This window comes from Dreissena polymorpha, chromosome 3 (assembly GCF_020536995.1).
Source record: "Dreissena polymorpha isolate Duluth1 chromosome 3, UMN_Dpol_1.0, whole genome shotgun sequence".
NCBI classification, from domain to species: domain Eukaryota; kingdom Metazoa; phylum Mollusca; class Bivalvia; order Myida; family Dreissenidae; genus Dreissena; species Dreissena polymorpha.
In genome coordinates this window covers 50,724,896-50,752,770 of record NC_068357.1, presented here as the reverse complement: position 1 = coordinate 50,752,770, position 27,875 = coordinate 50,724,896, and the positions used below count along the sequence as shown (strand labels likewise).

Below are 27,875 nucleotides of genomic sequence, written 5' to 3'. Positions count from 1 at the left end.
ATCGGTATACGGACATCTGCCCCTTCGGACATCTGCCCCTTCATGAAATCAGGACTAAACGGACTTCTGCCCCTTCACTCAAATTCTCAAGGTGGACATTTGCCCCTTCACTCAATTTCTTAAATGTCCACCTTGAGAATTTGAGTTAAGGGGCAGATGTCCGTTTAGTCCTGATTTCATGCAGGGGCAGATGTCCGAAGGGGCAAATGTCCTACATTCAGGCTAATCTGGATCGACACTTTACGCACATGCATTAAACCCCCTTTTCCAAGAAGCTCATATGTATGACCTTAACACATACCTCATATTGCGTCATTCATTTTTTCTCCGCCAACGCCTTCCGTGGAAACCGTAAGCAAGCCGTGTGGACTACGTTTCGTTTTTGCGGGTTTCGCTGCCAGAAATGTAGTAAAAGGTTATTTCTTTTTTATGTATCAATTTAAATGCAAATGCATGGATCGCGTGACGAACCTCAGGAACACAGAAACAGTGCATGAAAAGAGAGGCCGTTTGACGTTGTTTGGTGCCTGCATTTCGGAATTTGTATATTTGTTTTCAACTTATTGTGTTGAATACAGCCTGTGCTGCACGAAACCACTGACTCATCAGCTGGGAGCCGCCCATCAACAAGTGTTTCATCCTTTAATCCCAGGACACTCTCCGGGCGGTGGAACCGCAGTGCTGATCAGGCACTACGGGTCAGTGGTTAGCTGCCAGCTCTTCTCCTCCCTCTTAATCCATAGCCAACTGGACGCTCTCTCTGCTGCTTGACCTAGTCTCCCAACAGCTCTCTTTCTCTCTCCTCCCCTGATTCCTAGGGCACTTAGCATCCTCCACAGTGATTGTGCGAAAAGGCCTCTGGCGACAATTTCGATCGGGAACAGCCATGTTTTCCAACCGCGGGAACTGCACTGGTCTAAGAGATCAGTGTATTTGGCTTTCTTCCGCTCATATGCCATGTCGCACCTTGATTCCCATGGGACGGTGAGTTCAATGGTCACCAGCTTCTTGTGTTTGGTGGACCATATCACTATGTCAGGCCTCAGTGTAGTTTGGAGGATCTCGGGAAAGACCAACTTCTTCCCTAAGTCGACTTTCATCTCCCATTGGTCTGATTCATCTAAGATCGACGTGTTTCTAGGAGCTTGCTTTGTGGTTGTTTCCCCTGCCTTGACAAAGTTGATCTTTGTAGATGCTGTTTTCTTTGCTATTCTTTTCTTCCTTCTCTCGCGCTCAAGTACATCTGCTAGCTCCCTAAGGACAGCATCATGTCTCCATCTGTAGCGGCCCTGTGTCAGCGAAGTCTGACATGATGACAGGATGTTCTCCATGGTGCCTGGCTTGTTACAAAGACTGCAACTTGGGTCTTCCACTAGACCCCATCTGTGGAGGTTGGTTGGGGATGGCAGCAGGTCGTAAACTGACCTTAACAGGAATTTGAGTCTTAGCGGCTCATACTGCCAGATGTCTGCCAAAGTCAACTTCCTCTCTGTTGTTGTCCATTTGTTCCAGGCACATTGTCCACCCATTTCAACTGAACGGGCTCTTCTGCTCTCCTCTTCGCTCGCCCTGATTTCCTTCTGCACCATCTGACTCCTTTCCCTTTTATCTGCCGTACTCCATCGCTGTGGTTTTATCATACCAAGCCCTTGTCTGCCCTCCGTAGTAGTTCCGACGATGTCTTTGTGTCTCAGTATACTTTCAGCTTGGGACACCGCCTGGCTTGCAGACCACTTCCTTCCGGTTCTAGTCTCTATGCCTGCCATCCTGATCAGGTCATCAGAAGATTCTTTCAGTGTCACCACCATCCTGGCCTTAGCAACATTGTACTCCTCAACAACTGATGATATTGGGAGTTGGATCGGTCACTTGCCTTAAATAAAGGACCAACTAATTGTTTTTAATGAAAATTCAATGCTGCTCCAGCAGCTGGAGTTTCACTTCTTTATATTGGAGCTGGTTGGTCCTCTCATACAGTCCGATGCTGGTGAAACTTGGTGGGACCCCTAGCCATCTACGGAGGTATCTGTTGATGGTTCTTTCAAAGCCTTCCACAGTAGAAACTGCTATCTCATACAGCATTAGAGGCCACATGAGTCTTGGTAACAATCCATGTTGGTATAACCATGCCTTGAATTTCCCAGGAAGTGATGTCTGGTCTATCTGCTTCAGACCTTCTTGGAGTTGGTTCTTGGTGCGGTTTGTGCTGCTTGTGTCATTAAGGCTGGCATCGTACCATTTTCCTAGGCATTTGATAGGATTGTCTACTATGGATGGTATGTCTTCGCTCTGTACCTGGAGGGTGAACCTTTGAGTAACCTTTCCCTTCTTGATTACCAAGCTCCTCGATTTCTTTGGTTTGAACTTCATTCTTGCCCAAGTCACTGTCTCATCCAATGCTCTAAGAACCCAACGAGCTTGCACGTGTGTCGTTGTAGTTACCGTGAGGTCATCCATAAAACCTCTATTGGATGGTAGGTATATCCCGGAGGTTGTCTTTGGTCCTCTGGTTTCCCTCTTTGCGGCATTGATAATTAAGTTCATTCCCATCACGAATAACACGACTGAAATAGTGCAGCCTGTAACTATTCCTTTCTCGAGCCTTATCCAAGGTGTTGACTGTTCTCCTACAGTACAGCAAACCGTAGTTGTATGTTACTGAAGTACCCATTGATAATCTGTTGCACATGGTCTGGGATGTGGTAGTGCTTCAGTGCGGTCTCAATTAGCTTGTGTGGTATGGAGCCATACGCATTGGCAAGGTCAAGCCAGACAACAGTGAGGTCTTTTTGGTTAATCTTTGCTTCCCTGATGATCTGACTGAGGGCGCTTGTATGTTCCACACATCCAGAGAACCCTGGGACGCCTCCCTTTTGCACTGAGGTATCAATGTATTGGTTTGATGTCAGATACTTCGTCATTCTCTTGGCCAGCACAGCAAAGAAGATTTTCCCCTCAACGTTCAGTAAGGAAATGGTTCTGAATTGGGTGACGGTCTTCGAATCCTTTTCCTTTGGTGTAAATATTCCTTCTGCCTGTTGCCAACAATCCGGAACTTTACCTTTCCTCCAAACCACTTTCAGAAGATTCCATAAGCGTCGTAGAAGTTTATGGCACATCTTATACACCTTGTAAGGGATACCATTTGGTCCTGGGGCCGACCCTGCTCTTGCCTTTTGAACTACTTCTGAAACCTCTTTCAGTGCAGGTTCTTTGGTATCTAGAGGTGTTGTGGGTTCTGGTACTGGTTCTATTCTCTGGCAGTTGCCTAACGGTACGTCTCGGATATCATCAGAGTGCGTTTCAGTTAGGAACTGTGTAATTTCTTCCATGCTGCTCTCTAGCTTGCCCGATTTCTCTTTGTTTAGCAGGTTATTAGAGAACTTGAATGGATTTGCAATGAACTCAGCACGACGTTTGGCCTTTTTCCTTCTTTTCTCACGAAGTTGTTCTGCCTTGCATAGGTTTAAAAGTTGTTCCCTCTGGCTGTCTCTTAACTGCTTCAGCCCTGGCTTTTCTTCTTCCCTGGCATGCCTATATCTCCTTCGCAAAACCTTCAGTTCACTCCTGATGCCCTTTATCTGTCGCTGCCTTCTATTCATCTGTACAGGTTTCTTGGTGGTTTTCTGGATAGTCAGACCGAATCTTTCTTTCCCAACTGTGTAGACAAGGTTGGTTAAAGCAACCAGCTTTCTCTCAACTGCTCCTTGGAGTGCTGTCTCCAGTATTGCATGAAGGTCATCGTCCAGGTCTTTCCATGCTTTCTTGTCTGACGTTTTCGGCCAGGATATTCTTGGCTTCCTCGGAGATTCATCACCCTTGTAAGCTGTTGTGGAGTGTGGTAAGTCGGTGTTTGCCTCTGGGTCACTCTGTGATCTCAGTAACGCCAGTAGTGGGTCTTCATCATCGAAGACTTCTTGAGCATCCGTTCCCGATCGCAATGTGTTTGTATCCAGCATGTCAGCCGCTAAGAGGTCCCTAGTACTGTGGGTTTGTTCCTACAGGATCCTCCACCGTCTCACCAGACATTACATCTGTGCGCTGCTGCTGTCGTGCTGTCTGCCCACACATAGTTTTCGCTTGATGTATGCGCAAGCCCCTGAGATTCTTGCAGACTTTTCCACACCTACACTTTGTTTCTGCCTTCTTTCCAGTCAAAGTCGATTGAACTAGCCGTGTCGTTACCGTTGAATCCGTCCGTGTAAGTCTTTCATCCCCCCCCCCTCTCGGAAGACTTTGGGGGTATTCTTCTGTAATGGAGTCCTGTAGCTGAATAATGGTTGTCCTCTTACGAAGACTGCATTCTGGGATGCTACCCCATCCTGCACCTGGCCAGTCTGTTCCTGGTTGTCATCTGTCTTTCCAGTTTCACCAATCTATTCTCGGTTGCCATCTAGTCTTTCCTAGAAGTCACTGGTTCCCCAGATAAGTAATGTGTTGAATACAGTCTGTGCTACACGAAACCACTGACTCATCAGCTGGGAGCCGCCCATCAACAAGTGTTTCATCCTTTAATCCCAGGACACTCTCCGGGCGGTGGAACCGCAGTGCTGATCAGGTTTAAAGCAAACTCGTCATGGCAGGATTTGAATGTCACATTATAGTCAGCGTGGTAGACATGGAGGCGTTGCCGAGGTGCGCCATGGAACTTTTGCATCAAATAATGACCGTAAGGCCTGAACACTCGTTTGCTTCCACTAACCCGACCATTGTTGTCCCGACCATAAACTACATGTACTTTTGGTATTCCGTGTATAACCGATAGATTAGATCTGGGATTTAAATATAAATGAATTCATTAATTTATCATTATCATAAGCCATAATTTACGCGGAGAGAATACGCTGCCCTCATCAGATTTATTATATAAAAAGACAAACATCATACCAAAAACTTAAGCTGTGATAAATCGCAGTTTATGAATGACATGGAGAATGGGCTGGAATTGGATAAACGCTGTGACGAAAGTATACATTTTCTCAATAAAGTGTATTGATATATAGCTACTGCTGGCGTACTCTTTCCTTATTTATTTGTGCTTCTAATATACCGGTTCTAAACCAACGTTTTTACAATTGCGATCTTATACACCAATATTCGTCTCGTTGCATTCAGTACTAAGCATGGACTGACTACTCATCAACGTTGGCAAACTTTATCGACGTAAAAAGTACAGGTTTTAATATTATCAGTTTCATTGCGATATCAACAACTAAAATGTTTTTTTATGTTCAATTTTGTTTTTGAACTGTTTGGTCTTGTATTGTAATTTGTATACCGGTAGACAATTGATCACGTGACTTAAAAAAAACTACTTAGGGTGTTGAAATAATATTGTTCCCCTGATGTGTCATATTTTGTGCGATTTATAATGTATTCTGCATTTAAAACAAGTTATAGATTGGTTAATAGATATTTATAAATACTAATAGAACACATTGTACAATCATTAATTAACATGTACTCTCTTATTTTCTTTCAGGAATGGATTATCATGACTTACATTCATGTAGGCAAGGATTTATTCATAATGTTATACAGATTACGATAAGATATTAGATCGTTCATGACGTCGCGCTCAGTACTGGCGTCAAGTTTCGTAACGTCAAAAAATACGGAAAATGAATGCTGACGTTAAGGTGTATTTTAAGCCGTTGACTCTTGGTTCTGTTTGTTGTTATGTGGCAGTTTTTCTTCCGAATTTAAAAGTTTACATATCAAAACACGCAGAATTGATTGATCTTTTCGACGAATGTATAGTACAATACGCTGCGTTTTTGAGCTCTCCGGACTTCCATAAAACAGGTTTTGTTTGCACTAGATTTGAAATATTTGGTACTTTAAATAAAATTTGCAATTAAAATCAAAACTGGGCTAAGAAGGGTGTACATACATCGTTTTACAAAGTTCATTAGTTAATTTATGTCCATATAAATAAATCCCTCCAGTTATGTAAGAAGTAAAAAAATATTTAACTCTAATGTTGAATAAAGAAAATATTTTATTTAGCGGTTGCGCGTGGCCACGCGATGGTTAAAACTATTACATTTGCATGCGATAGTTATTACGCGCGCACGAAATATTTAATCAATCATTTGGTAAGTATTTATATTGGTCAGCTTTTGCGTCCGCAATGTATCATATTGTGCATAACTAAAGAAATAACTCGCATTTTAATTTTTTAACATTTGTATTTAATATTATTACGTGCGCATTGTAACAGCTATCCGCGACTTAGTGCGTAAAAACTATTGCGTGATCATGTTCTAGACAGCGCTTAATAAAACATGTCCCATATGTCTGGACCAAACTTGTGTATAACTAAAGAAATAACTCGCATTTTTTATTTTTAACAATCTGTATATGGCATATCTGTACTGAATAACATAAGTTCACACATGTTGTTGTATTTATTTAGTTAGTCAGTCGCTTATGGCTATGTTAAATCAATGAATAATTGGGGGTCTGATTCCAACCACTAGTTAGTAGCTCTTCAGTTAAGTGATTCCCATAATTATTGATGCATTATCAAGTATATACCTCGACATTTTGTCGCTGATGAAACCTAGAAAATTTCTGCTATAGAGCATCTAAATTAAGTTAACATCCACACCAGGAGACATCGCTACGGAAGCGTATATGGTACATCCAAATAATATGGTAATTCCGGATTAATTTATATCGACTATACTGTGACATAACATGGTATGTCGTCATAGTTTTGTAGCTTTTTTTCCTCTTAATTCTACTCGCCATAACGACATTAAGTTAAAGTCTCGACGTAAATGTTTCCGGCTTTTCCCGAAAAAATATTTGGTCGACATAATCTAAGTCAACATATTAACTTAATTTTTGGCGTCATGCTCTTGTGTAAATGACTTGCCATGATAGTTTTCGTCGACACGATGAGTTATTTTTTACGCCATGACACCTTTTTCATATCATGCCGTCATAGAATACGGTACACTCCAATAATATGGTCATGCCGGATAAGTTTATTTCGGCTTTTCATATCATGCCGTCATAGAATGTTGACAGTATCACAGCATCAGGGTGAAACATATACGCTTCCATACATCGCAGACTCAGTCGCCACGATAAAAAATGATATGACCGGGGATATGCCGTCTGAACTACCGTTTATTTATAATTACATCATCAAGCCCTGTCATTATGTGGGAATCACATACAACCTGCCCCATCATGTTTTCATGGACAGAAGTTAATAAAGAGCGAATAAAACCAATACTAGCAGTTCAGTAAAATCTTAATTAAGTATAACTATTACATATTTATCCTTTATCACATGCTTATAAATGAGCAAATTAAATAAACGCAAACATAATGATAAATCCCGAATGTTGTTTACATTTCGTGACGTCAATTGACGTTGCACCGTCATTTCAGCAAAATAACAAAATGCCATTGGTCAATAAACGAAAACTATGCCAATGAAAACGCTTTAAAATGTTGTATTACACATGTGTAATAAAAAAAATTTAATGGTTGTATTTCATGGGAAACAGGGTATAGCATGTGATAAAAAAGATCCGACACTCGTTGTCATATCATACCATATTTTCTTAAATTCGTCCAGGAAATTCGTTAGTAAACTCGCCAAAGGCTCGCTTACTAACAAAATTCCTGAACTCGTTTAATAAAATATGGTATGATATGACAACTCGCCAGATCCTATATATATGTAATATGTACAACTAATTAAAATAAACTAACATATACTAATAAAGCGACCGAGTTGTCATAAATCGATGTTTTCTTTGATAAACTACTATGCAATATGTGAACAATAGATATATCTTGACCGTTGTAAAGAATGCGCGCGTAATTATTTTAAAATAAGTGACTTTAAAGTTTGGATATATGACACGGGTATAGCACGCAACAGATCCGAAATTGCCCTTTAAACTTGTTAAATGTACAGTGTGTTTTTTTTTAATGTAAAACTGTATTTTAAATAATATTACAGTCCCCAGAAGTTCACTTTTCACACGAATGTACTACAACTTTTCGCATGGGCATTAAAATATGACCTTGACCTTTGACCACTTGACACATGAATTATGCGCCTACAAATCCTCACTAAGGTTAACATTTGTAAAAAAAAATAAAAATTAAAAATTGTTTGATGAATGAATAAAATATGGTCATGAAAGCTGCATAATGCCCCGAAACTTCATGTTATGCCCTAAATGCGACCTTGAGCTAGGGATACAGGTCTCAAAAGCTATACATTATATCAATATGATGAAAAGTTGTTGTTCGTAAATTCAATTTGTTTTGAGTTATTCATTAATGATATAGTTACATAACGGATATGCTGCTTTTATGCCGAAGGATGATCAATGAACTCTCAAAATGTGACCCTTACCGTTGAGGCACACTGCAAAATTGATGACTGTCGAAAACAGATTAAAGCAATTTAAGTTAACTTGGAGTGGTCAATGGTCGAATAAGGACATGCGCATCTCGTTTGGACATTGATTAAAGGGACCGTTTAACAGATTTTGGCATGTATTAAAGCTTGTCCTTAACTGCTTTAAATGCTTTATATTGATAAATTTGAACATTTGAAATAAAAATCTCCAGTACAAAAATAAGAATACATTTTTAAAGAAGAAGAAAAAACGTAAATCTCCACAGGACTCGAACCACTGACCCCTAGAGACATGGACGCTTAGAGTAAAATGTCTCCCGACTTTACCACCCGACCATCCACGCTCACGTTAAGATAAGATAAGATAAGATTTATTTTGAGTCGGCAAGAGTTAAACAACAAACATAAGCTCAGATAGCTTGTACAACCGACTATAAAACATGATGAATAAGAAATAACAAGTGTATAAAAGCTGAAAGACTGGAAACAATTTGTTCTACAATTAAAAGGCAGATATACATATAAATATATAGCATGATATTACAACATCAGATATGGTACTAAAAAGTTTAGATTTGTCTACATTAAAAGTCAGATAATGTTTTAAGAGAAAGAGATAAAATATCAACTAGACACAGCATGCAGAGCATACAAAACATATCAAGCATACAGAGCATACATAGCGTACAGAGCGTACACAGCAACCAGAGTATACAAAGCGTAGGGCACACAAAGTATACATAGCATGCATAGCATTCAACGCAAACAAAGCATACAAAGCATGCCAGGCATACAAAATATACTAGGCATACACAGCACACAAAAATACACCAAGCAAACAAGCATATAAAGTATATAGAGCAAAAAACACATGCAAAGCACACAAAGTATACAAGCAAACAATGCATATAAAGTATATAAAGCACACAAAACATGCAAAGCACACAAAGTATACAAAGCATACCGATCACACAAAGCATATAAAGCATATAGGGCCTACAAAGCATACAGAGCATGCACAGCACACAAAGCATACAAAGCTAAGAAAAATACTAACAGCATATAACATTTAAGTAAATGAAGCATATAGAGCATGCTAAGCATCCAAAGCACACAAAGCTAAGCAAATCTAACATTATAGTAGAAAATGAACTTAAAACTAAGTGATGTGATGCTCCCTTGCTGTGGAAATCCAATTCAGTCTACAACATTTGCACCTACAGATTTTTGCATTCCATGTCCCAATTAAAGTTTTAAATTGCGAAAAATTTGTACATTTTCTAAAATCTTCTGGTAGGGAGTTCCACAGCGTGGGTGCAGCATATATAAAAGAATTTTTACCATATGTTGTTGTGCGTACCTGTGGTATCTGTAAAATATTGGTATATCTAAAATTTATGGTTGGCTGTCGCTTAACAATTAAATATTTAACAAAGGTGGAGAAATTTTATTTATGATTTTAAATGTTTCAATAGCCATTGATCTTATACGTCGTATTTGCAAGGATGGGAGGTCTACCTTTTGTAAAAGATCGATATATTGAGTGCTATAGTCGTTGTATATAAAACGAATTTCCCTTTCTTGAATTTTTTCCATCTTTTTAATATTAGTTTCTGAACAGAAATACCAGGTCATTGGGCAAAAATTAAAATTTGATCATACAAAGGTATGGAAAATTAAAAGCTTGTTTTTTACACTTAAATTTCTACCAACTCTTTTTAAGATGTTAATTTGAGTGGCTGCCTTCTTACATAATCCTTGTATATGAGTATCAAAATTAAGTTTATAGTCAATGTCAATACCAAGTAGTTTAACAACTTTTTCACAAGTTATAGTGGCATCACCTATCTTAAATGAGGGTTTTTTACAAGAAGTTGATTTGCCTATTGCAAAAGATTGAAATTTGTCAGGGTTAGCTTGCATCTTGTTAAAATGAAACCTATCAATAAGAATGTTACTTTCATGTTGTAAAACACTTATAAGTTCATCAAAGTTTGTTGTGTAAAATGAAAGAGTATTATCATCTGCATAGTTGTAAAGGGTAGATTTGTTAATAAAATAAAAAATATCATTTATAAAGACATTGAACAGTAAGGGCCCCAGGATAGACCCTTGGGGTACTCCTTTTGTTATACTGGCCCATGAACTAACTGTATCTCCTATTTTAATTTGCTGTTTTCTGTTAAAAAAGGTAAGACTGGAGGAGTCTGGACGCAGGCTCTGACATACCATACGCTGCCAGCTTTGACAGTAATATATCGTGCGGCAGGCAATCGAAGGCCTTGGACAGGTCCATGATTATTGCTGCAGCGTAATGGTCTTTATCGAGAGCATACCTCCAATCCTCCAGAAGTTCTAATAGGGTGGTTTGACATCCATGTCCCTTTCTAAAAGCACATAAAAATTTATTAAAAATTTTATCAAAATGAAAGTTAAGTTGATTAGCAATTACTTTCTCACATTTTTAGAGGGCATTGTTAGGACACTTACTGGTCTATAGTTAGCTTTGCAAAAAGGGTCATTTTTCTTGTATAAGGGTGTTACTTGAGCCATTTTGAGTTTATCTGGAAAAGTACTTGTAGCAATAGAAATGTTCACAAGATTAATAAGAGGTTCAGTTAAAGCCGGTTTACCAATTTTCAAAAGCTTAGCTGATATTTTGTCCACTCCAGTGGCTTTCTTTACATTTAGCATATTAATTACTTTGGCAACATCGGGCATGGTTACTGGTTTAAAAATTAAAGGTACAAACATCTGGATAATTATCATGAATTTTTTTGAGACTTGGGTGACTATCTAAATCAAAAGTGTAGTTTTCCCCGATGGACTGGGCAACATTAGCAAAGTATGAATTATAAATTTCAGCATTATCGTTGTCTTTCGTTGTGATTTTGTTGTTTTCATGTAGAATTATTTTTGGCAGTTCTGTACTTGATTTATTTGATAAAAATGGCTTAATAGTTTTCCAAAAGTCTGAATTTTTTGCCCCACCAATGCATCTTTCTTGAAAATATTGGTTTGCTGATTTGTGTTTTAATTTATTTACTAGGTTTCTTTGTTTCCTATAAATTTCCCAATTTTCATGTGATTTAAGTTTTTGAAATTTGTGCAGGTACATCTTTTTAAGATAAATTGCTTTACGTAATGTTTTATTCATATAAGGTACTTGCTTCGCTTTTCTGTACATTTGCTTTACTGGTACATGTTTATCATAGATATCTGAAACAGCAGATTCAAAATTTTGATACAAATTATTTACATTTTCTGATCAAGGGTCAATCTCATTTACATTTGGGATCCTGATATTTGACAGATCAGCATTTAGGGCATTTACATAATGATTTTTGAAGCTTCTATAACTTATTTTAACCTTTTCAATTTTTTGAGTAGCATTGTTTATAACGGTACAGATAAAGTTATGACAATCGCTAATTCCAGTAGCAAAATTGTGGGTTTTCATACATAGTGATCTAGAGTTGGTAAGTATTACATCTAGTAAGGATTGAGTACAATTTTTCATAAAACATGTAGGGTTTTTTACCAAACAGTGCAAATCAAAAATTTCTGTAAAATCTAAAAGTGGCCGACCTTTGTCACATAGAAGGTCATAATTTAGGTCGTCTATCGTTAAATGCGGAGGTATTTCTTAGCTATGTAAGCAATCCTCGTAGTTTCCCAAAATATCGATTCGCGTCAAACGACGCTATAATCTGTTGGACAGTCCCTTTAGGGGCCACGCACACTCCAAGTACCCCGTCGTCGATGTTAACATAGGATCTAAAAAGCTCCATTAAAAAAAGAATAAAATTAAAAAAAGAACAAAAGTAACCCTCAACTGGGCTCGAACCACTGACCCGTGGAGTAAAAGTCTAACGCTTAGACCACTCGGCCATCCGTGCTCATGCAATGAGTGATGTATGTTATACTGTATATAAGCAATCCTCGTAGTGTCAAAAAATATAGCGACAACATCAGAACTCTCTAAATTATTCAATCGTTTCGCGTTGCAACGCTTTACAATTTTTAGTTTTTTTAATCGTCAAAAGATACATATAATGTATATTTTAGAGCATGGCAAAGGTTAAGTATATCTGTTTCCTCACACATATCATAAAATTTGCGAATCTGAAACATATTTTTTTAATTTTGTCAATTTACAAAACGTGAAAAGGTCCCTTTTATTGTGTCTTAGATGTACTAGATGTATTTCATCAAAACAACATTAACATACCGAATATCTATTAAAATGATCGGTTTCTCAAATTCGTTATTGGAATCAGCAATTGGACAATACAAAGCAACATCCATAGCCACCACCTTTTTTATAACAAGTAATACAGCAAATTATTCTGTCCGTCCGTTGGCCGTCAGTCTGACTATCGTTGCGGTCACCCCGCATCTGCTTTTAAAGAAAGAAGAAGATAATTATTGCACTTAAATGTGTAAGAACTGCTTTTCCATAAATTATGGTATTTGCATAATTTGAGTTATACAAGGGGAGATTTCTTGTAACGTTCAGGCCTGCTCGACCACCTGCCGTCGACGCCGCATTCGGCCTCGGGTGGTACTTGCTATTGCATTCGTAGGCCAAAACGTTATCGAACATGTATTTTCCTCGCTCTGTACCTTAGACCTAAGATTCTTGTAAATAATAGTTGTTAAAATGTTTCCATGTATTGACTACGCCACTTGTGCACACTAGCGCTGACATGACTGACTCTATTGTTAAGAGTTATTACACGAATAATTGTTAGTACAAAGTTATCTCTGACTTCATAGGTCTTATATCGGTATTTGGGGTTATATCAGACTTACCAAACATACATTCATATATTACTTGTAATTATTTGAGCTGTTTGGTGTCTTTTTAGTACGAATTTCTGTACTTTAGTTCTTCTGGTTTCTTTCCATGATTACGAGAGGTTTACAATTGTCTAGAGCGCTAGATGCGGCACATTATGGATAGTACAATACTTCCGTTTCATTCCATTGAGTTTTGCACTCAACACCCCGATGATCGTTTCCGAAGTAATACCCCTCCCTACACTGATACTCCACCTGCATGGCGTATGTTAAGTTGCCTCATTGCATCACGTCGCTGAACATTGTCAACGAGAGGTACGGTCTCCTGTGTTCAGTAACGGTTGCAGCTGATGCTGGGAACCATCAATTGACCTTGGATGTCAAAGGAGCTTTATATGGGGTTTACGGGTTACAAATAATAGCCATTGTTGCATGCGTACTGCGTTGTTTCGTTCACCGTACACCATTGGTTTTTCTTCCGTATAATCTGACCAAACGGTATCTGAGGGACATTCGTTTAGTCGCAATCGTAATGCGACATAGTAAGATTGTAAAAACCCTCTATGCATTGATAGAACGCCGTGGTGTCCTCTGCAAAATATTGGCTCCATGACAACAACTTCGCCTTGTTTGTTCCTTCTGTAGCTGCGGACAGTTTTTCGAGCACCTGCAGTCCGTCGGTGTGGAGCTGTCAGTAGGTTGACAGGTTAACGAATATTGTTCAAGTCCCTTGAAACCTTTATAACAGCAGATGATATTTTTATGTCCGATGGATGCCGGTAAAGCCGAATAGAATTTCGCATGTGATATATTAGTTTCGCTAAAGCAAAAAGTTTCTTCTAGATGGTAGCCGTGGTATATTTTGTTAATGTCTTATTGAAATTGAAACAAGGTCAAGGCGTGTTCGGTATTGCGTTTTCTCCCTAAAAGTTGAACCTCAAGAAGCTGGCAGAAATCTGTTGACGGACGCTGACTGACTTGCAGATCAAGAGCTCTTCGCAGGCTGCTCCACGAGAATGAATCGTCGTTTGTTTTATGACTTTCACGGCGTCAGTGTGAAAACAGTGCCCTATCTTCAGCGTTCGTATGTCAACTCCTGCCACGCTGTTCAGCAGCGACGTCGAAACAAACAACGTTTTTTACGGCGTTAACTATCAGAGTTTTTCCATGCTGACAGCTGGCTCATCTGATTTCAACTGATCAAAGTCAACGTTAAAGTCCAGTTGTTGCTTTACGTTTGTTTGGAAAGCGGACGCATTCGGTTACCAGCTAAACACAACGGTGGCGTTTTTCTTTGCATTAGTGGTACTAGTAATGATGCTTCACTAGAATATCTAAAGATCGGCTTGTCCTACGAAGTTATTGTTTGTTTTTTGTTTTACAAGTCACTTTGTCCATTAACAGTTCTAAGGAAAGTACCGGTATGTTCACGGGTCTTCAACGCGACAGACCGTTTCCACAAGATGAATGATTCAGTAACAATCATGGACAGATTTGAACTTGGACAATGACTATTCTTACGCGCGACAGAATATTTCCACATAGCAAGCATTTGTGGTAATTTATTTAGCACGATGAATGATGAAAATACATGTTGGTAATCTCGGACCAAAGACCTATCAATACTAACGCTATCGCGCTCTAACGCGTAAACCGGCGCGTAAACTTTCGACCATTGTGGCAGCAATATCACACAGGCTAAACAAAAACATAACATCTGGATTTGTATCTCCATCGAACATACGGCTTCGGATGAAAAAAATATAATAATCTGCTAATTTAATAGTGACCGTAGTCAAATGTGGAGTAAAATAGCCAAACGATGCGCTGAAAAAGATAACCGTTGGTACCATTTAAAACAGTTAAAACTGAACATGACACGTATAGGTTTGCAATTACTTAACTTGACACTATCGATCAAGTGAAGTTTTTGACCCTAAGAAAATCGAGGATTTCAAAGCAGAATTCCAATTTATTATTTCCACTCGCCTCCGGTTCGGGTAGGCCGTATAATTTTTCGACACGATGTACCTGTTTAGGAAATCGAACTATCCCAGAAGTATAAACAAAGAACAAAAAAATGTAAGAAGATAATAAAGCGGAAGCGAAATCTTCCAATCACCGACCCACACGTGCCTCGTACATACCGGCTGGTGTGATATCGGAACCGACTTGTAACGATACCGATCTGTGTCAACGAACGCATCCAGCCGTTCCAGCAATCGTCTGTGTGATATGATGGAAAAGCATGCAAATTTGAAGCATGAAATGGAATTAAAAAAAAGCCAGGCATGTTCAACTAGACGAAGGTACAAGGAAAGGAAGTAGTGTAAAAAGTGAGGTTAAGACAAAGGTATCTCAAACAAGTGACGTATGTGGTTAGTTACTTTCTAGAAATCGCCTGTCGGAAAGTTCAATGGCGGCAACCTTTGACTTTTCCAAATGACCAATTGGCAATTATTTTAAAGTCACCGGTGATATGAGCATTTGTACACAAGCACTGGCCCCATACCTGTGTGTTCTGTACCTCTAAATTAATTGTATGCAAACTTTGTATATTACTACACAAGGTCAATTTCACCAAAGATTTCAAACCAATATTAGAGATGGCTATGTACAGTACCACAGGGATCGTTAGGTAAAAAATACTCTATTATACTATATACATATATACAAGGGATACAACTGTCAAATTTCCTGCACAACATCATGGTCTGAACAATAGCAAAAAAATCGCTTCCAAAAGCAATACTTACACCAAAAAAACTGTATAACAACAGCTCAGACATTTATCTATCAGATAATAACTACGTTTATAGCAGTAAAAGTGTTCATAGTTGTGTTTGAAACGAAAGTTTCATGAAAAACGGTAAAATTTTCGAAATGCTAACACAGGTGTGCACACCCACTTTGTCACATTTTGTTTCATAATTTAATAATAACAGAGAAGTTGAGCAAATTTTACCTTGTTTTATTATCCATAGACACTTAATTAATCAAAGTAGACACCTTCCATAATTGCATGTAACTGCATATATGTAAAACACCGTAAATATTAAATTTGTTTACATTTCTACCATCGTCAAAGATTTGTATGCAATTTGTCAGGTAATGTTACGTGGAACGTGAATGGCTGGATTTATTACTGCAGTGGAATTTCAACCAATCAAATCGCATGTTAGAAATACATGTGAAATATCCAAAATGAAAGTAAAACATTGTCATTGTGAAATTGAAGCAGATTGATATGAATTTCTAGCAAAATATGCTCACTAAATAGTAACTATGTTCTATTTCACTATGAAAAAAAACTATCCAAGGAATATGTACCAGCAAAAGAGCTTTATAACAAAGGAATACGAAAATTACTTCTAGAATTCTCAGTTTTCAGCTGTGCACACCTGTGTCCAAGTAAGGATTTTTGAGCATTTTGAATGAAACTTTCTCTCTTAGTTCAATGAAAAGCTTGTACTTTATTGCCAAGTGTATTATTTTCTGAAAGATAAATGTCTTGGCTGTTGTAATACAGTTTAATTGGTGTATTTATTGCATTTGGAAGCAAATTTTTCGCTATTGTTTACACCATGGTTGTGTGCAGGAATTTTCACAGTTGTATCCCTTGTATATATATGTAGTATAACATAATATTTTTACTTAACGGGTCCCTATGTACAGTACAGCCAAAGCGGAACAAACGTATTTCGCGATCCGCAGCAGCAAGGCGAAACGAGTCGATGCCGCGTCAGTCGTTGAAGCCGCGTCAGTATGCGGCGGCAAGTCGCATTTCGCCGCGAAACTTCGCATCTGTCCGCCAAGGCATGCCGCGGTCAGCGACATGATGCCGAGTCGATGCGATCATGAAATATTTTTTTTTTAATTATTAGTTACATGTAGTTAACAAATTTTGAAAGAACAATATAATAATAATTAAAATCATAATAAATTTATTGTGCGCGGATTGTACTAGCATATACATGTAAGCATAGTTAATGTGTCTGGCCAATTATTAAGTTTGTTTCCCGCCCGTAGCGTATGTATTTCACACATAAACAAGGTCACGTAATTATGTTTTCGCACATACAAGTGGTCAAGGCTCCAGCATAATATGGTGGATTTATAAATTAATTGCATGTTGATTCCGCTATTATATTTTAGCTGAGAAAATTAGCAGTTTGAAGCCACATCAATAATCAAGACAGTGACGACGTATTTGTAGTTTTGTTAATTATCAGCTTATTCAGGGGTTTTTTTTACTAAGAAAGTGACGCCGATATTCGGCGTCTTCCCCTACCAGAATTTTTCCCCTCAAAATACAATTTCCCCACCAAAAATATCATTTTTCACCAAAATATAATATTTTCTCTTAAAGAAATGTTTATTTTTCCTTTGGGCATTCGACAATTATCCAATTTGCACCATGTACAGCCAGGGGTTTTTTTACTAAGAAAATGACGCCGATATTCGGCGTCTTCCCCTACCAGAATTTTTCCCCTAAAAATACCATTTCCCCTCCAAAAATATAATTTTTCACCAAAATATAATATTTTACCCTCAAAGAAATGTTGTTTTTTTTCTTTTGGGAAGTCGACACTTATCCAATTTGTACCATGTACAACGATCTCGCTCTCTCCCGACGAACACTCAAATCTCGGAATCCCAGTGATTCTATATATAGCTCTTAAATTACGTCATGGAAACCGGGCAACTAATCATGTGACTATTTTACTGGATTCCGGTCTTGCGCGAGAAGGGTGTTTCGTCAATTAATTACCGGAAACCAGTCGAATTTTCATCCGGGTTATGTGAAAGCCAAGATATAAACGTTAAAACAGAAAAAAAGTCTCACAATTGGCGTTCATACACGAACAAAATAAAACGTTCAGACTCGGAAAATATTAATTGCGTTGACGCATTTTTTAAGAATGAATCATCAAAAACCGTTGAAACCCAGCAAGATTCGGAGGTACATGTAATCAACATCGATTAATACTGTCGGATTATTGTGAAAGTGAAAGTATACAATCGGCAGCTGCCGCACCTTTCCCTTCCAATACTGTAGCAGATCTAGATCGTCAACCCATTCATCATGAAATTGAAATCATAATATTGACATCATTCCCCGGCCCCAGTTGAAAACATTTCCCATTATTAGATCTACACCTGCAACTTTATTTAGGACTTTGACTTTAATATCATACTTGTTCATGTGTTTAAGAACAAAAAGGTCAGAGACATGCCTCTTTTTCTAAAAAAAACCTGAAGTCTGTAGGTGAGTTATAGACATTGAAATGAGCAGTTTTTATTTTTTCCCCAAATATGTCTCTTTCGCGCTCGATTTTCCCCTTTTACCCAGCGTCCAGCGTCTTCCCCTTTTTGTAAAAAAACCCCCTGACAACTATCTTTCTCTCTCTCTCCAGACGAACACAAAAAATCTGAGAATCCCAGTTATTCTAAATATAGCTCTTAAATAACGTTATGTAAACTGGGCAACTAATCGTATTAATCATGTGACTATTTAACTGGATACCGGTCTTGCGCGAGAAGGGTGTTTCGTCAATAAATTACCAGAAACCAGTCGAATTTTCATCCGGGCTATGTGCAAGCCAAGATATAAACGTGAAAACAGAAAAAAATGTCTCACAATTGGCGTTCTTACACAAACAAAATAAAACATTCGGAATTGGAAGATACTGAACACATCGAGGCATTTTTTTAAGAAAGAATCATCGAAAACCGTTATAACCCATCAGGATTCTGAGGTAATCAACATCGAACATTGTGAAAGTGAAAGTAGACAATCGGCAGCTGCTGCTCCTTTCCCTTCCAATACTGTAGCAGATCAAGATCGTCAACCCATTCATCATGAAATTGAAATCACAAAATTGACATCGTCCCCCGGCCCCAGTACAGAAATATAGTTGAAAACATTTCCCATAATTAGATCTACACCTGCAACTTAATTAAGGACTTTTACTTTAATACGTGTTAAATGTGTTTAAGAACAAAAAGGACGGAGACAAGCCTCTTTTGATGAGTTATAGACATTGAAATGAACAGTTTTTATTTTTTCCCCTAATATGTCTCTTTCGCACTCTTTTTTCCCCTTTCACCCAGCGTCCAGCGTCTTCCCCTTTCTCTAAAAAAAACCCCTGTTATTATAACTATTGTTTGAATATGCGTATATAAACACGTTTTATTTTGTTCATATTATATAGTTAATATCGCTACTAATTACCCGATAATCCCGTATATTCCAGTTTTAAAGCAAATGCTGGTAAATATTTACGATACACAAACATTCTCGATATTTCCTTAAGTATCAAATACATTTTGGCATTTGTTACTTTTTATAGAGATGATGAAATAATGTCTAATCGGGGCGTTTTTTTTCTCCACTGAACACGCGATTTACGTCTGACGTGATGTTCATGTATTTATACAACACAAAATACACCCAAACTTTCCAAACGACGTTCTACATGTCTGCATAATTTTCGCGCGCTTTTTATGAAACAAAGGATATTTTAGCACTGTTTATTTGACGTTAGAATTTGCCAAAGGACGCGTTAGCATTAAAATTCGGAAGTGTGTTTCGGATTACAAATTTAATAATGATAATCGAACGAAACATAAACAGTTGCGCGTAATTAATTCTACGCTACACATACATGTATGTACATGTAGATGGATATCTTTTCACTCGATCCGCCGCGTACGTATGCGGCAGGATTTACTCCGCGAAAGTACGCGAGGTTAATACAGACTCGGCGTCGTTGCGCGGATCGATGCCGAGTGCCAAGGCGATACGCCGCGTGAACACACGATTCGGCCGCCGCGGACTAATAATCTGGCCGTGGCGTAGCCGCGGATTATGTTTGTGCCGCTTTGGCTGGACTGTATAACAGGATGCACGGTCCTGAATCTTATGGATTTTACAGGACCTCACATTGACCACAGGAGTGTATATTGATAAGAGATGAATCGAGTATTTGACCCTTACTGTAGTAAATTCAATCTTACGCAAATACTATTCATCCGATTTTATTGGTTTATACGTTATCTTGTTGCTTATTAATTCCTCTTTCAAAAAAATATAACTTTAAGTATATTCTTGTTGTTATTAATGGCTTTATAGCGAGTTAAACACAAGAAATACACATTTTATGTTTTACCATCGCGCGTTTTAACGTGTTGTGGCTATCGATCTTTTACAATTAGCGTACAGCGAAGCGCCGAGGTTATACATTTTGGTGTACCCACTCACGTATTTTGTTAAATTATAGTTTCATTTCTCGGCCCATTTTGACAAATTATATATCATTAGAAAGCTTACGTTACGTAGTAAACAGATATATAAATATATATAAGGTTTTTCTTCTGATTTCGACAGCCTGGCGAGTTATAACTTTAACTTTTGCAAATATCATACCGTTTTGGAGTTATAGAATCTAGATTTACGGTTGACATGTTCATACTTAATACCAATTTGTAGCGTTTATATTTGGAGTTCAGTTTTAAAAATTACATCTTGCTTAGGAGAATAGAATTCTGTATACGATAGAAAAAAAATGTGTTTAAAAACGAAAGTAATTAAGGAATGAAGGCGGGAAAATGTGGCGCGCGTTCCTAACGCACTGAACTGATGCTACGGTCTTGGCGATTATGCTTTTGTTTAGAAACCGGCCATTGAATTTCCTTTGCCATCTTATTATAATTTTTATGGAATATATTGTAGTATTTTGTTCACGAAACATATCAATAAAGCTTATTATAAATGAATCTTAATAAATTAACGATTTCAGCTCTTGTTTATAACACAGAAAAGGTGTTAAATTTATGATGAAACAGCGTATATAGCGGACCCTCTCGATATAATTCGGCTTTGCATGCATACTTGAAATAAAATGGGTGTCAAAAACATTCATCGTTTGCTGTTTATTATCAACGAAGTAATTATGTATAATTATATGAAATGTTATTTACCTTAAATTATCAATTTGTTAAAGATTGTTGAAAATCACGCTCGGTGTTACGCGCGTCATTTCGTATTTTGACATCAGGGCATCATGTCCAATTATTTAAAATCAGATTTTTTTCACTGGGACGATGACGGCTTGGATTTAGACAGGCAGACAGATAGTTTATTCAGACTTATACAACAGTACATCGTCACAACTCAAATATATACATTTTTTTTAGACGAATTGTTAGGTGATTACACATATAGCAGTGATGATTCTGAGATTGTTGCCATGTTTCTTATCCGTGTAATCTAGAGTCCGTGGTTTGAGCATTTTTATCGCGGTGTTCAATAAAAGATATCTCAATAATCTTGTTTATTGATAGATCTGTGGTTTTATTGCCCCTGTGTTCAGCACAAACCAATTATCTCGTTATGATCAGATACTGTGCCGACCAATACTAAATAATACTATGGTGTCATATGCCACAGCAGGGACCTATACTTGTATATTGGTCCCTAACCACAGGTGGCAATGTCTGGTCAGTTTACACTTTTTATGATACCTCCATGTCTTCTCGTGGTATTAGTGGTCATTTCTTGGAGTAATGTTACGCCAAATACTCAATTTTGCGTTTATAAGATATGTAGCGTATTGAAAACATTTATAGTCATCGCCCATACAGATTGCCATGAACTACATACTGTATAGATGTTAGCCATCTTAATCATAATAATTATAAGTGCTTAATACCTATACATGTACATTTTTAACATTTAAAAAAATCTAATACTTAACATTTAACGTATTTAGCGGGTACCCGTAAAAACTCCGTCATTTCGTAGTCCTATAAAGATTGTATGGTAGTGTACGGAACAACATGATTAAAAACAGCATTCTCATTTGACCACAACGGGGTTAAATAATCTTTCCGAATAATACAAATAATACAGAGTTATAATTTAGAATTCTATATATTTATAACTCTGATAACTTATAAAAGATATTTCAATATACATGCATAGACAGTTGACCGTGATTTTCAAGAATCTTTAAATAATTTTAATTAATTGATAATTTATGGTTAATAACCTTTCATATAATTTTACATAATTACCTTTTTGATAATAAACAACAAACGATGAATGTTTTGACACCCATTATATTTGAAGTATGCAAAGCCGAAAAATATCAAGAGGGTCCGCTATATACACTGTTTCATCATAAAATTAACACCCTTTCTGTGTTATAATCAAGAGCTGAAATCGTTAATTTATTACGCTTCATTAATACTTAGCTTTATTGATATGTCTCTAGAACAAAATATTTCAATATATTCCATAAAAAAATATAATATAATCATGGCAAAGGAAATTCAATGGCCGGTATCTTAACAAAAGCATAATCGCCAAGACCTTAGCATCAGTTCAGGTTCGTTAGGACCGCGCGCTACTTTTTTCCGCCTTCATTCCTGACTTGCTTTCATTTTTAAACCATTTTTTTTCTATCATATACAGAATTCTATTCTCCTAAGCAAGATGTTATTTTTAAAACTGAACTCCAAATATAAATGCTATAAATCGGTATAAAGTACGAACATGTCAACCATAAATCTAGATTCTAAAACTCCAAAACGGTATGATATTTGCAAAAGTTTAAGTTATATCTCGCCGGGCTGCCGAAATCAGAAGAAAAACTTAATATATATTTACATATCTGAAAACTACGTTACGTTAGCTTTCTAATGATATATAATTTGTCAAAATCGGCCTAGAAATGAAATTATAATTTAACAAAATACGTGAGTGGGTACATCAAATGTATAACCTCGGCGCTTCGCTAAAAGATCGATAGTTACAACACGGTCACGTGACTTAAACACAACAAGATATTTGGCGTAACGGTCCCGTTTCTTATCCGTGTAATCTAGAGTCCGTGCATTGACCTAAATGAATGATTATGAGAAAACCTATTTACTTCATTGTTTGACTGTGAACAGTAATCATTCGTAAAAATGTCTTATTTTAAATACTATGAATACTTACTATTGTGCAATTTTTAGCACTTAAGAAGTCACATTTTTAGTCCAATCTTCATGACACTTGGTCAGGACATTTGTTCTTATTATAGCTTTTTCAAGTTCTTAAATGGCAGTTGCTGGACCACAAACATTTCATCCTGGGACGCTATATGGACAAAGTGAAACCTTATTATTACTCTAGAAGTCACATGTTTAAGTCCAATCCAGGGCTTTCTCTGGCCAAAAATTTCTTTGAGCAAACCAGTTTTAGTTTTTTCAGCGCGCAAAAACTGGTTTTGAAATAATGCTATATACCAGGGCTTTTTTTGGACCAATTTTATAGCAGTTATTCGGTCATATTCCCAATAGCAAAAAGTATCTTTTTTCCCAATCTGAAGATAAAAATTCCCAATTAATGTTTTGAGGGAAAACAACTTTGAAATCAAAACAGATTAACCTTCTAATTATTAGCTCTAGATCAATATAACAGTACAGTATCTTCACAATAAGTAAAAAATTATGAATATACCCTCATTTACATTTAAAATTATCACGTATTATTAAGTAAGCCTCATTTTTCCAATTTTGCCAAAGAGGATGCTAAAATTCCCAATCCCACGGGTATAGGTCATATTCCCAAAATGACCAGAAAAAGCCCTGATATACTTTCTTTTTTTTTCGCTTGACTTTTTCGAAGAAAAATGAGAGCTATACTACTCGCCCCGGTGTCGGCGTCTGCGTCGACGTTGGTTAAAGTTTTTTATAGTCAAATAACTTTAACACTGTCAAAGATAATTAACTCAAACTTGGAATACTTCTTCATGGCAGCAAGACAATTGTGTAGGTCAAGGTGCATAACTCTGTCAGCATTATTTTTAGAGTTATGCCCCTTTTTATACTTAGAAAATTGAAAATTTGTTTAAGTTTTGTGTTAAGGTCCACTATTCCTAAAGTATAAAAGCTATTGCTTTCATACTTGCAATACTTACTAACTATTATACGGGGACTGTGCAAGCAAATATATGTATTTCTGAATGGCATTTTTATATTATGGCCCCTTTTATACTTAGAAAATTTGGTTATGTTTTGTGTTTTGGTCCATTTTACTCCTAAAGTATCAAAGCTATTGCTTTCAGATTTGGAACACTCACTAACTATCATAAGAGGACTGTACAGGACAAGTTGCATAACTCAGGTTGGCATTTTGACGGAGTTATGGCCCTTTTTTGACTTAGTAACTTTGAATATTTTGTTAAATTTTGTGTTTAGATGCACTTTACTTATAAAGTATCAAAGCTATTGCTTAAAATCTTCAAATACTTTTTTACCATCATAAGGGTACTGTACCTGGCAAGTTGAATTTTACCTTGACCTTTGAATGACCTTGACTTTCAAGGTCAAATAAATAAATTTAGCTTAAATTGCCATAACTTCTTTATTAAGGATCAGATTTGATTAATATTTGACAAAACAACACTTACCTGACATACCACAATGGACTCCACCCAAACCACCCCCACACCCCCACCCAAAATTTTTTTTCTTTTTTTTTTCTTATTAGCTCACCTTAGCTCACCACGAAGTGACATGGTGAGCTTATGTGACCGTGTGATGTCCGGCGTCCGTATGTGAGTGCGTGTGTGTGTGCGTCTGTCAACAATTTGTTTGTGTAGACAGTAGAGGTCACAGTTTTCATCCAATCTTTATTAAATTTGGTCAGAATGTTTATCTTGATGAAATCTGGGTTGGGATTGTATTTGGTTCATCTGGGGTCAAAAACTAGATCACTAGGTTAAAAACTAGGTCGCATAATAGGTCAAATAATAGAAAACCCTTGTGAAGACAATAGAGGTCGCAGTTTTCATCCAATCTTTATAAAATTTGGTCAGAATGTTTATCTTGATAAAATCTTGGTTGGGATTCTATTTGGGTCATCTGGGGTCAAAAACAAGTTCACTAGGTCAAATAATTGAAAAATCATCAACAATTTGTTTGTGTAGACAGTAGAGGTCACAGTTTTCATCCAATCTTTATTAAATTTGGTCAGAATGTTTATCTTGATGAAATCTGGGTTGGGATTGTATTTGGTTCATCTGGGGTCAAAAACTAGATCACTAGGTTAAAAACTAGGTCGCATAATAGGTCAAATAATAGAAAACCCTTGTGAAGACAATAGAGGTCGCAGTTTTCATCCAATCTTTATAAAATTTGGTCAGAATGTTTATCTTGATAAAATCTGGGTTGGGATTGTATTTGGGTCATCTCGGGTCAAAAACAAGTTCACTAGGTCAAATAATTGAAAAATCTTCAACAATTTGTTTGTGTCGACAGTAGAGGTCACAGTTTTCATCCAATGTTTATGAAATTTGGTAAAAATGTTTATCTTGATGAAATCTGGGTTGGAGTTGTATTTAAGTCATCTGGGGCAAAAACTAGGTCACTAGGTCAAAATCTAGGTCAAAGAATAGAAAAACCTTTGTAGACAATAGAGGTCGCAGTTTTCATCCAATCTTTATGAAATTAGGTCAGAATGTTTATCTTGATGAAATCTGGCTTGGGAATGTATTTGGGTCATCTGGGGTCAAAAACTAGGTCACTTGGTCAAAAACTAGGTCAAATAATATAAAAACCTTGTGTAGACAATAGAGGTCCTAGTTTTCATTCAATCTTTATGAAATTTGGTCAGAATGTTTATCTTGATGAAAACTGGGTTGGGATTGTATTTGGTTAGTCAGGTGAGCGATTCAGGGCCATCATGGCCCTTTTGTTTTTAAATACCATCTATTAAATGACCCCCCCCCCCCTTATTCCCCCTCTCCACCCCCCCCCCTCCACACAAAAAGATTTTTTTTAAACATGGTTAAAAAAAAAAAAATAATAATTTTTATGCCCCCGGTAGGCAGTTGAGCTGTCAGTCAGTCTGTCTGTCCGTCCGAAAACTTTAATGGTCATTTTTTAAATATTTAACATAGCAACTCGATGTGTGGCATGCATGTGCATCTCATGGAGCTGCACATTTTTAGTGGTGAAAGGTGAAGGTCAAGGTCATCCTTCAAGGTCAAATGTCTAATATAGGGCGTCTGTCCGTCCGTCCAAAAACTTTAACATTGGCCATAACTTTTTCACTTTTGAAGATAGCAACTTGATATTTGGCATGCATGTGTATCTCCTGGAGCTGAACATTTTGAGTGGTGAAAAGTAAAGGTCATCCTTTAAGGTCAAATGTCAAATATTCTGTCCGTCCAAAAACTTAAACATTGGCCATAACTTTTTAAATATTGAAGATAGCAACTTGATATTTTGCATGCATGTGTATCTCCTAGAGCTGAACATTTTGAGTGGTGAAAGGTGAAGGTCAAGGTCATCCTTCAAGGTCAAATTTCAAATATATGGTGTCTGTCCGCAGGGGATTTTTTTACTAAGAAAGTGACGCCGATATTCGGCGTCTTCCCCTACCAGAATTTTTCCCCAAAAACTACCTTTCCCCTCCAAAAGTATAATTTTTCACCAAAATATAATACTGTACCCTCAAAGAAATGTTTTTTTCTTTTGGGAAGTCGACACTTATCCAATTTGTACCATGTACAACGATCTTGCTCTCTTCCTCTCCCGACGAACACTCAAATCTGGGAATCCCAGTGATTCTATATATAGCTCTTAAATTACGTCATGGAAACCGGGCAACTAATCGTATTAATCATGTGACTATTTTACTGGATTCCGGTCTTGCGCGAGAAAGGTGTTTCGTCAATTAATTACTGGAAACCAGTCGAATTTTCATCTGGGTTATGTGAAAGCCAAGATATAAACGTTAAAACAGAAAAAAGTCTCACAATTGGCGTTCATACACGAACAAAATAAAACGTCGGAAAATATTAATTGCGTTGACGCATTTTTTAAGAATGAATCATCAAAAACCGTTGAAACCCAGCATGATTCGGTGGTACATGTAATCAACATCGATTAATACTGTCGGATTATTCAATTTATTGTGAAAGTGAAAGTAGACAATCGGCAGCTGCCGCACCTTTCCCTTCCAATACTGTAGCAGATCTAGATCGTCAACCCATTCATCATGAAATTGAAATCACAATATTGACATCGTTCCCCGGCCCCAGTTGAAAACATTTCCCATTATTAGATCTACCCCTGCAACTTTATTTAGGACTTTGACTTTAATATCATACTTGTTCATGTGTTTAAGAACAAAAGGGTCAGAGACATGCCTCTTTTTCTAAAAAAAACCCCTGAAGTTGGTAGGTGAGTTATAGACATTGAAATGAACAGTTTTTATTTTTTCCCCAAATATGTCTCTTTGGCGCTTGATTTTCCCCTTTTACCCAGCGTCGAGCGTCTTCCCCTTTTTCTAAAAAAAAACCCCTGGTCCGTGCATCCAAAAACTTTAACATTGGCCATCACTTTTTAAATATTGAACACAGCAACTTGATATTTGGCATGCTTGTGTATCTCATGGAGCTGCAAATTTTGAGTGGTGAAAGGTAAAGTTCATCCTTAAAGGTCAAAGGTCAAATTTTGCAATATTGAAGATAGCAACTTGATATTTGGCATGCATGTGTATCTCATGCAGGCTTTCTACTGGTCCCTACTTTTCCTACTTTTCCCTACTTTTTTTTTCTTAACCCTATTATTCCTACTTTTTTTCAAAAATAGCCCTATTATCCCTACTTTTTCATTT

General features: G+C 37.2%; 3 protein-coding genes across 6 annotated transcripts in view; 1 reads left to right on the top strand and 2 right to left on the bottom strand.

Moving 5' to 3' along the window:
* Positions 1-692: 692 nt before the first annotated feature.
* LOC127872220 (uncharacterized) lies at positions 693-2,550 on the bottom strand. Its single transcript, XM_052415549.1, has 2 exons — positions 2,019-2,550; positions 693-1,840 (listed from the first exon to the last, which is right to left on the bottom strand). The coding sequence occupies exons 1-2, from the start codon at positions 2,548-2,550 to the stop codon at positions 693-695; spliced, it is 1,680 nt and encodes a 559-aa protein (XP_052271509.1).
* Positions 2,551-2,627: 77 nt separating this feature from the next.
* Positions 2,628-3,959, bottom strand: LOC127872219 (uncharacterized). Its single transcript, XM_052415548.1, has one exon. It carries the CDS (start codon positions 3,957-3,959, stop codon positions 2,628-2,630), a length of 1,332 nt encoding a protein of 443 aa, XP_052271508.1.
* An 11,458-nt stretch (positions 3,960-15,417) lies between these two features.
* LOC127874092 (interleukin-6 receptor subunit beta-like) overlaps positions 15,418-27,875 on the top strand; it is a 188,948-nt gene continuing 176,490 nt past the window's right edge. Inside the window, exon 1 of one of the 4 annotated variants that reach the window (XM_052418211.1) lies at positions 15,418-15,507. The gene's annotated coding sequence lies outside the window, so the exon portion shown is untranslated. Of the gene's footprint in view, positions 15,540-27,875 lie in introns of all 4 variants that reach the window. The other 3 variants (XM_052418217.1, XM_052418216.1, XM_052418215.1) reach the window with 3 other exon arrangements.

What these genes read in the sequence shown, in the direction of transcription:
- LOC127872220 (XM_052415549.1), bottom strand. Translation starts at nt 2,550, where the DNA reads ATGGGAATGAACTTAATTATCAATGCCGCAAAGAGGGAAACCAGAGGA. An exon ending in AACCATCAACAGATACCTCC is followed by an intron (nt 1,841 to 2,018) that starts GTAGATGGCTAG and finishes CAATATCATCAG; the next exon opens with TTGTTGAGGAGTACAATGTT.
- LOC127872219 (XM_052415548.1), bottom strand. Translation starts at nt 3,959, where the DNA reads ATGCTGGATACAAACACATTGCGATCGGGAACGGATGCTCAAGAAGTC.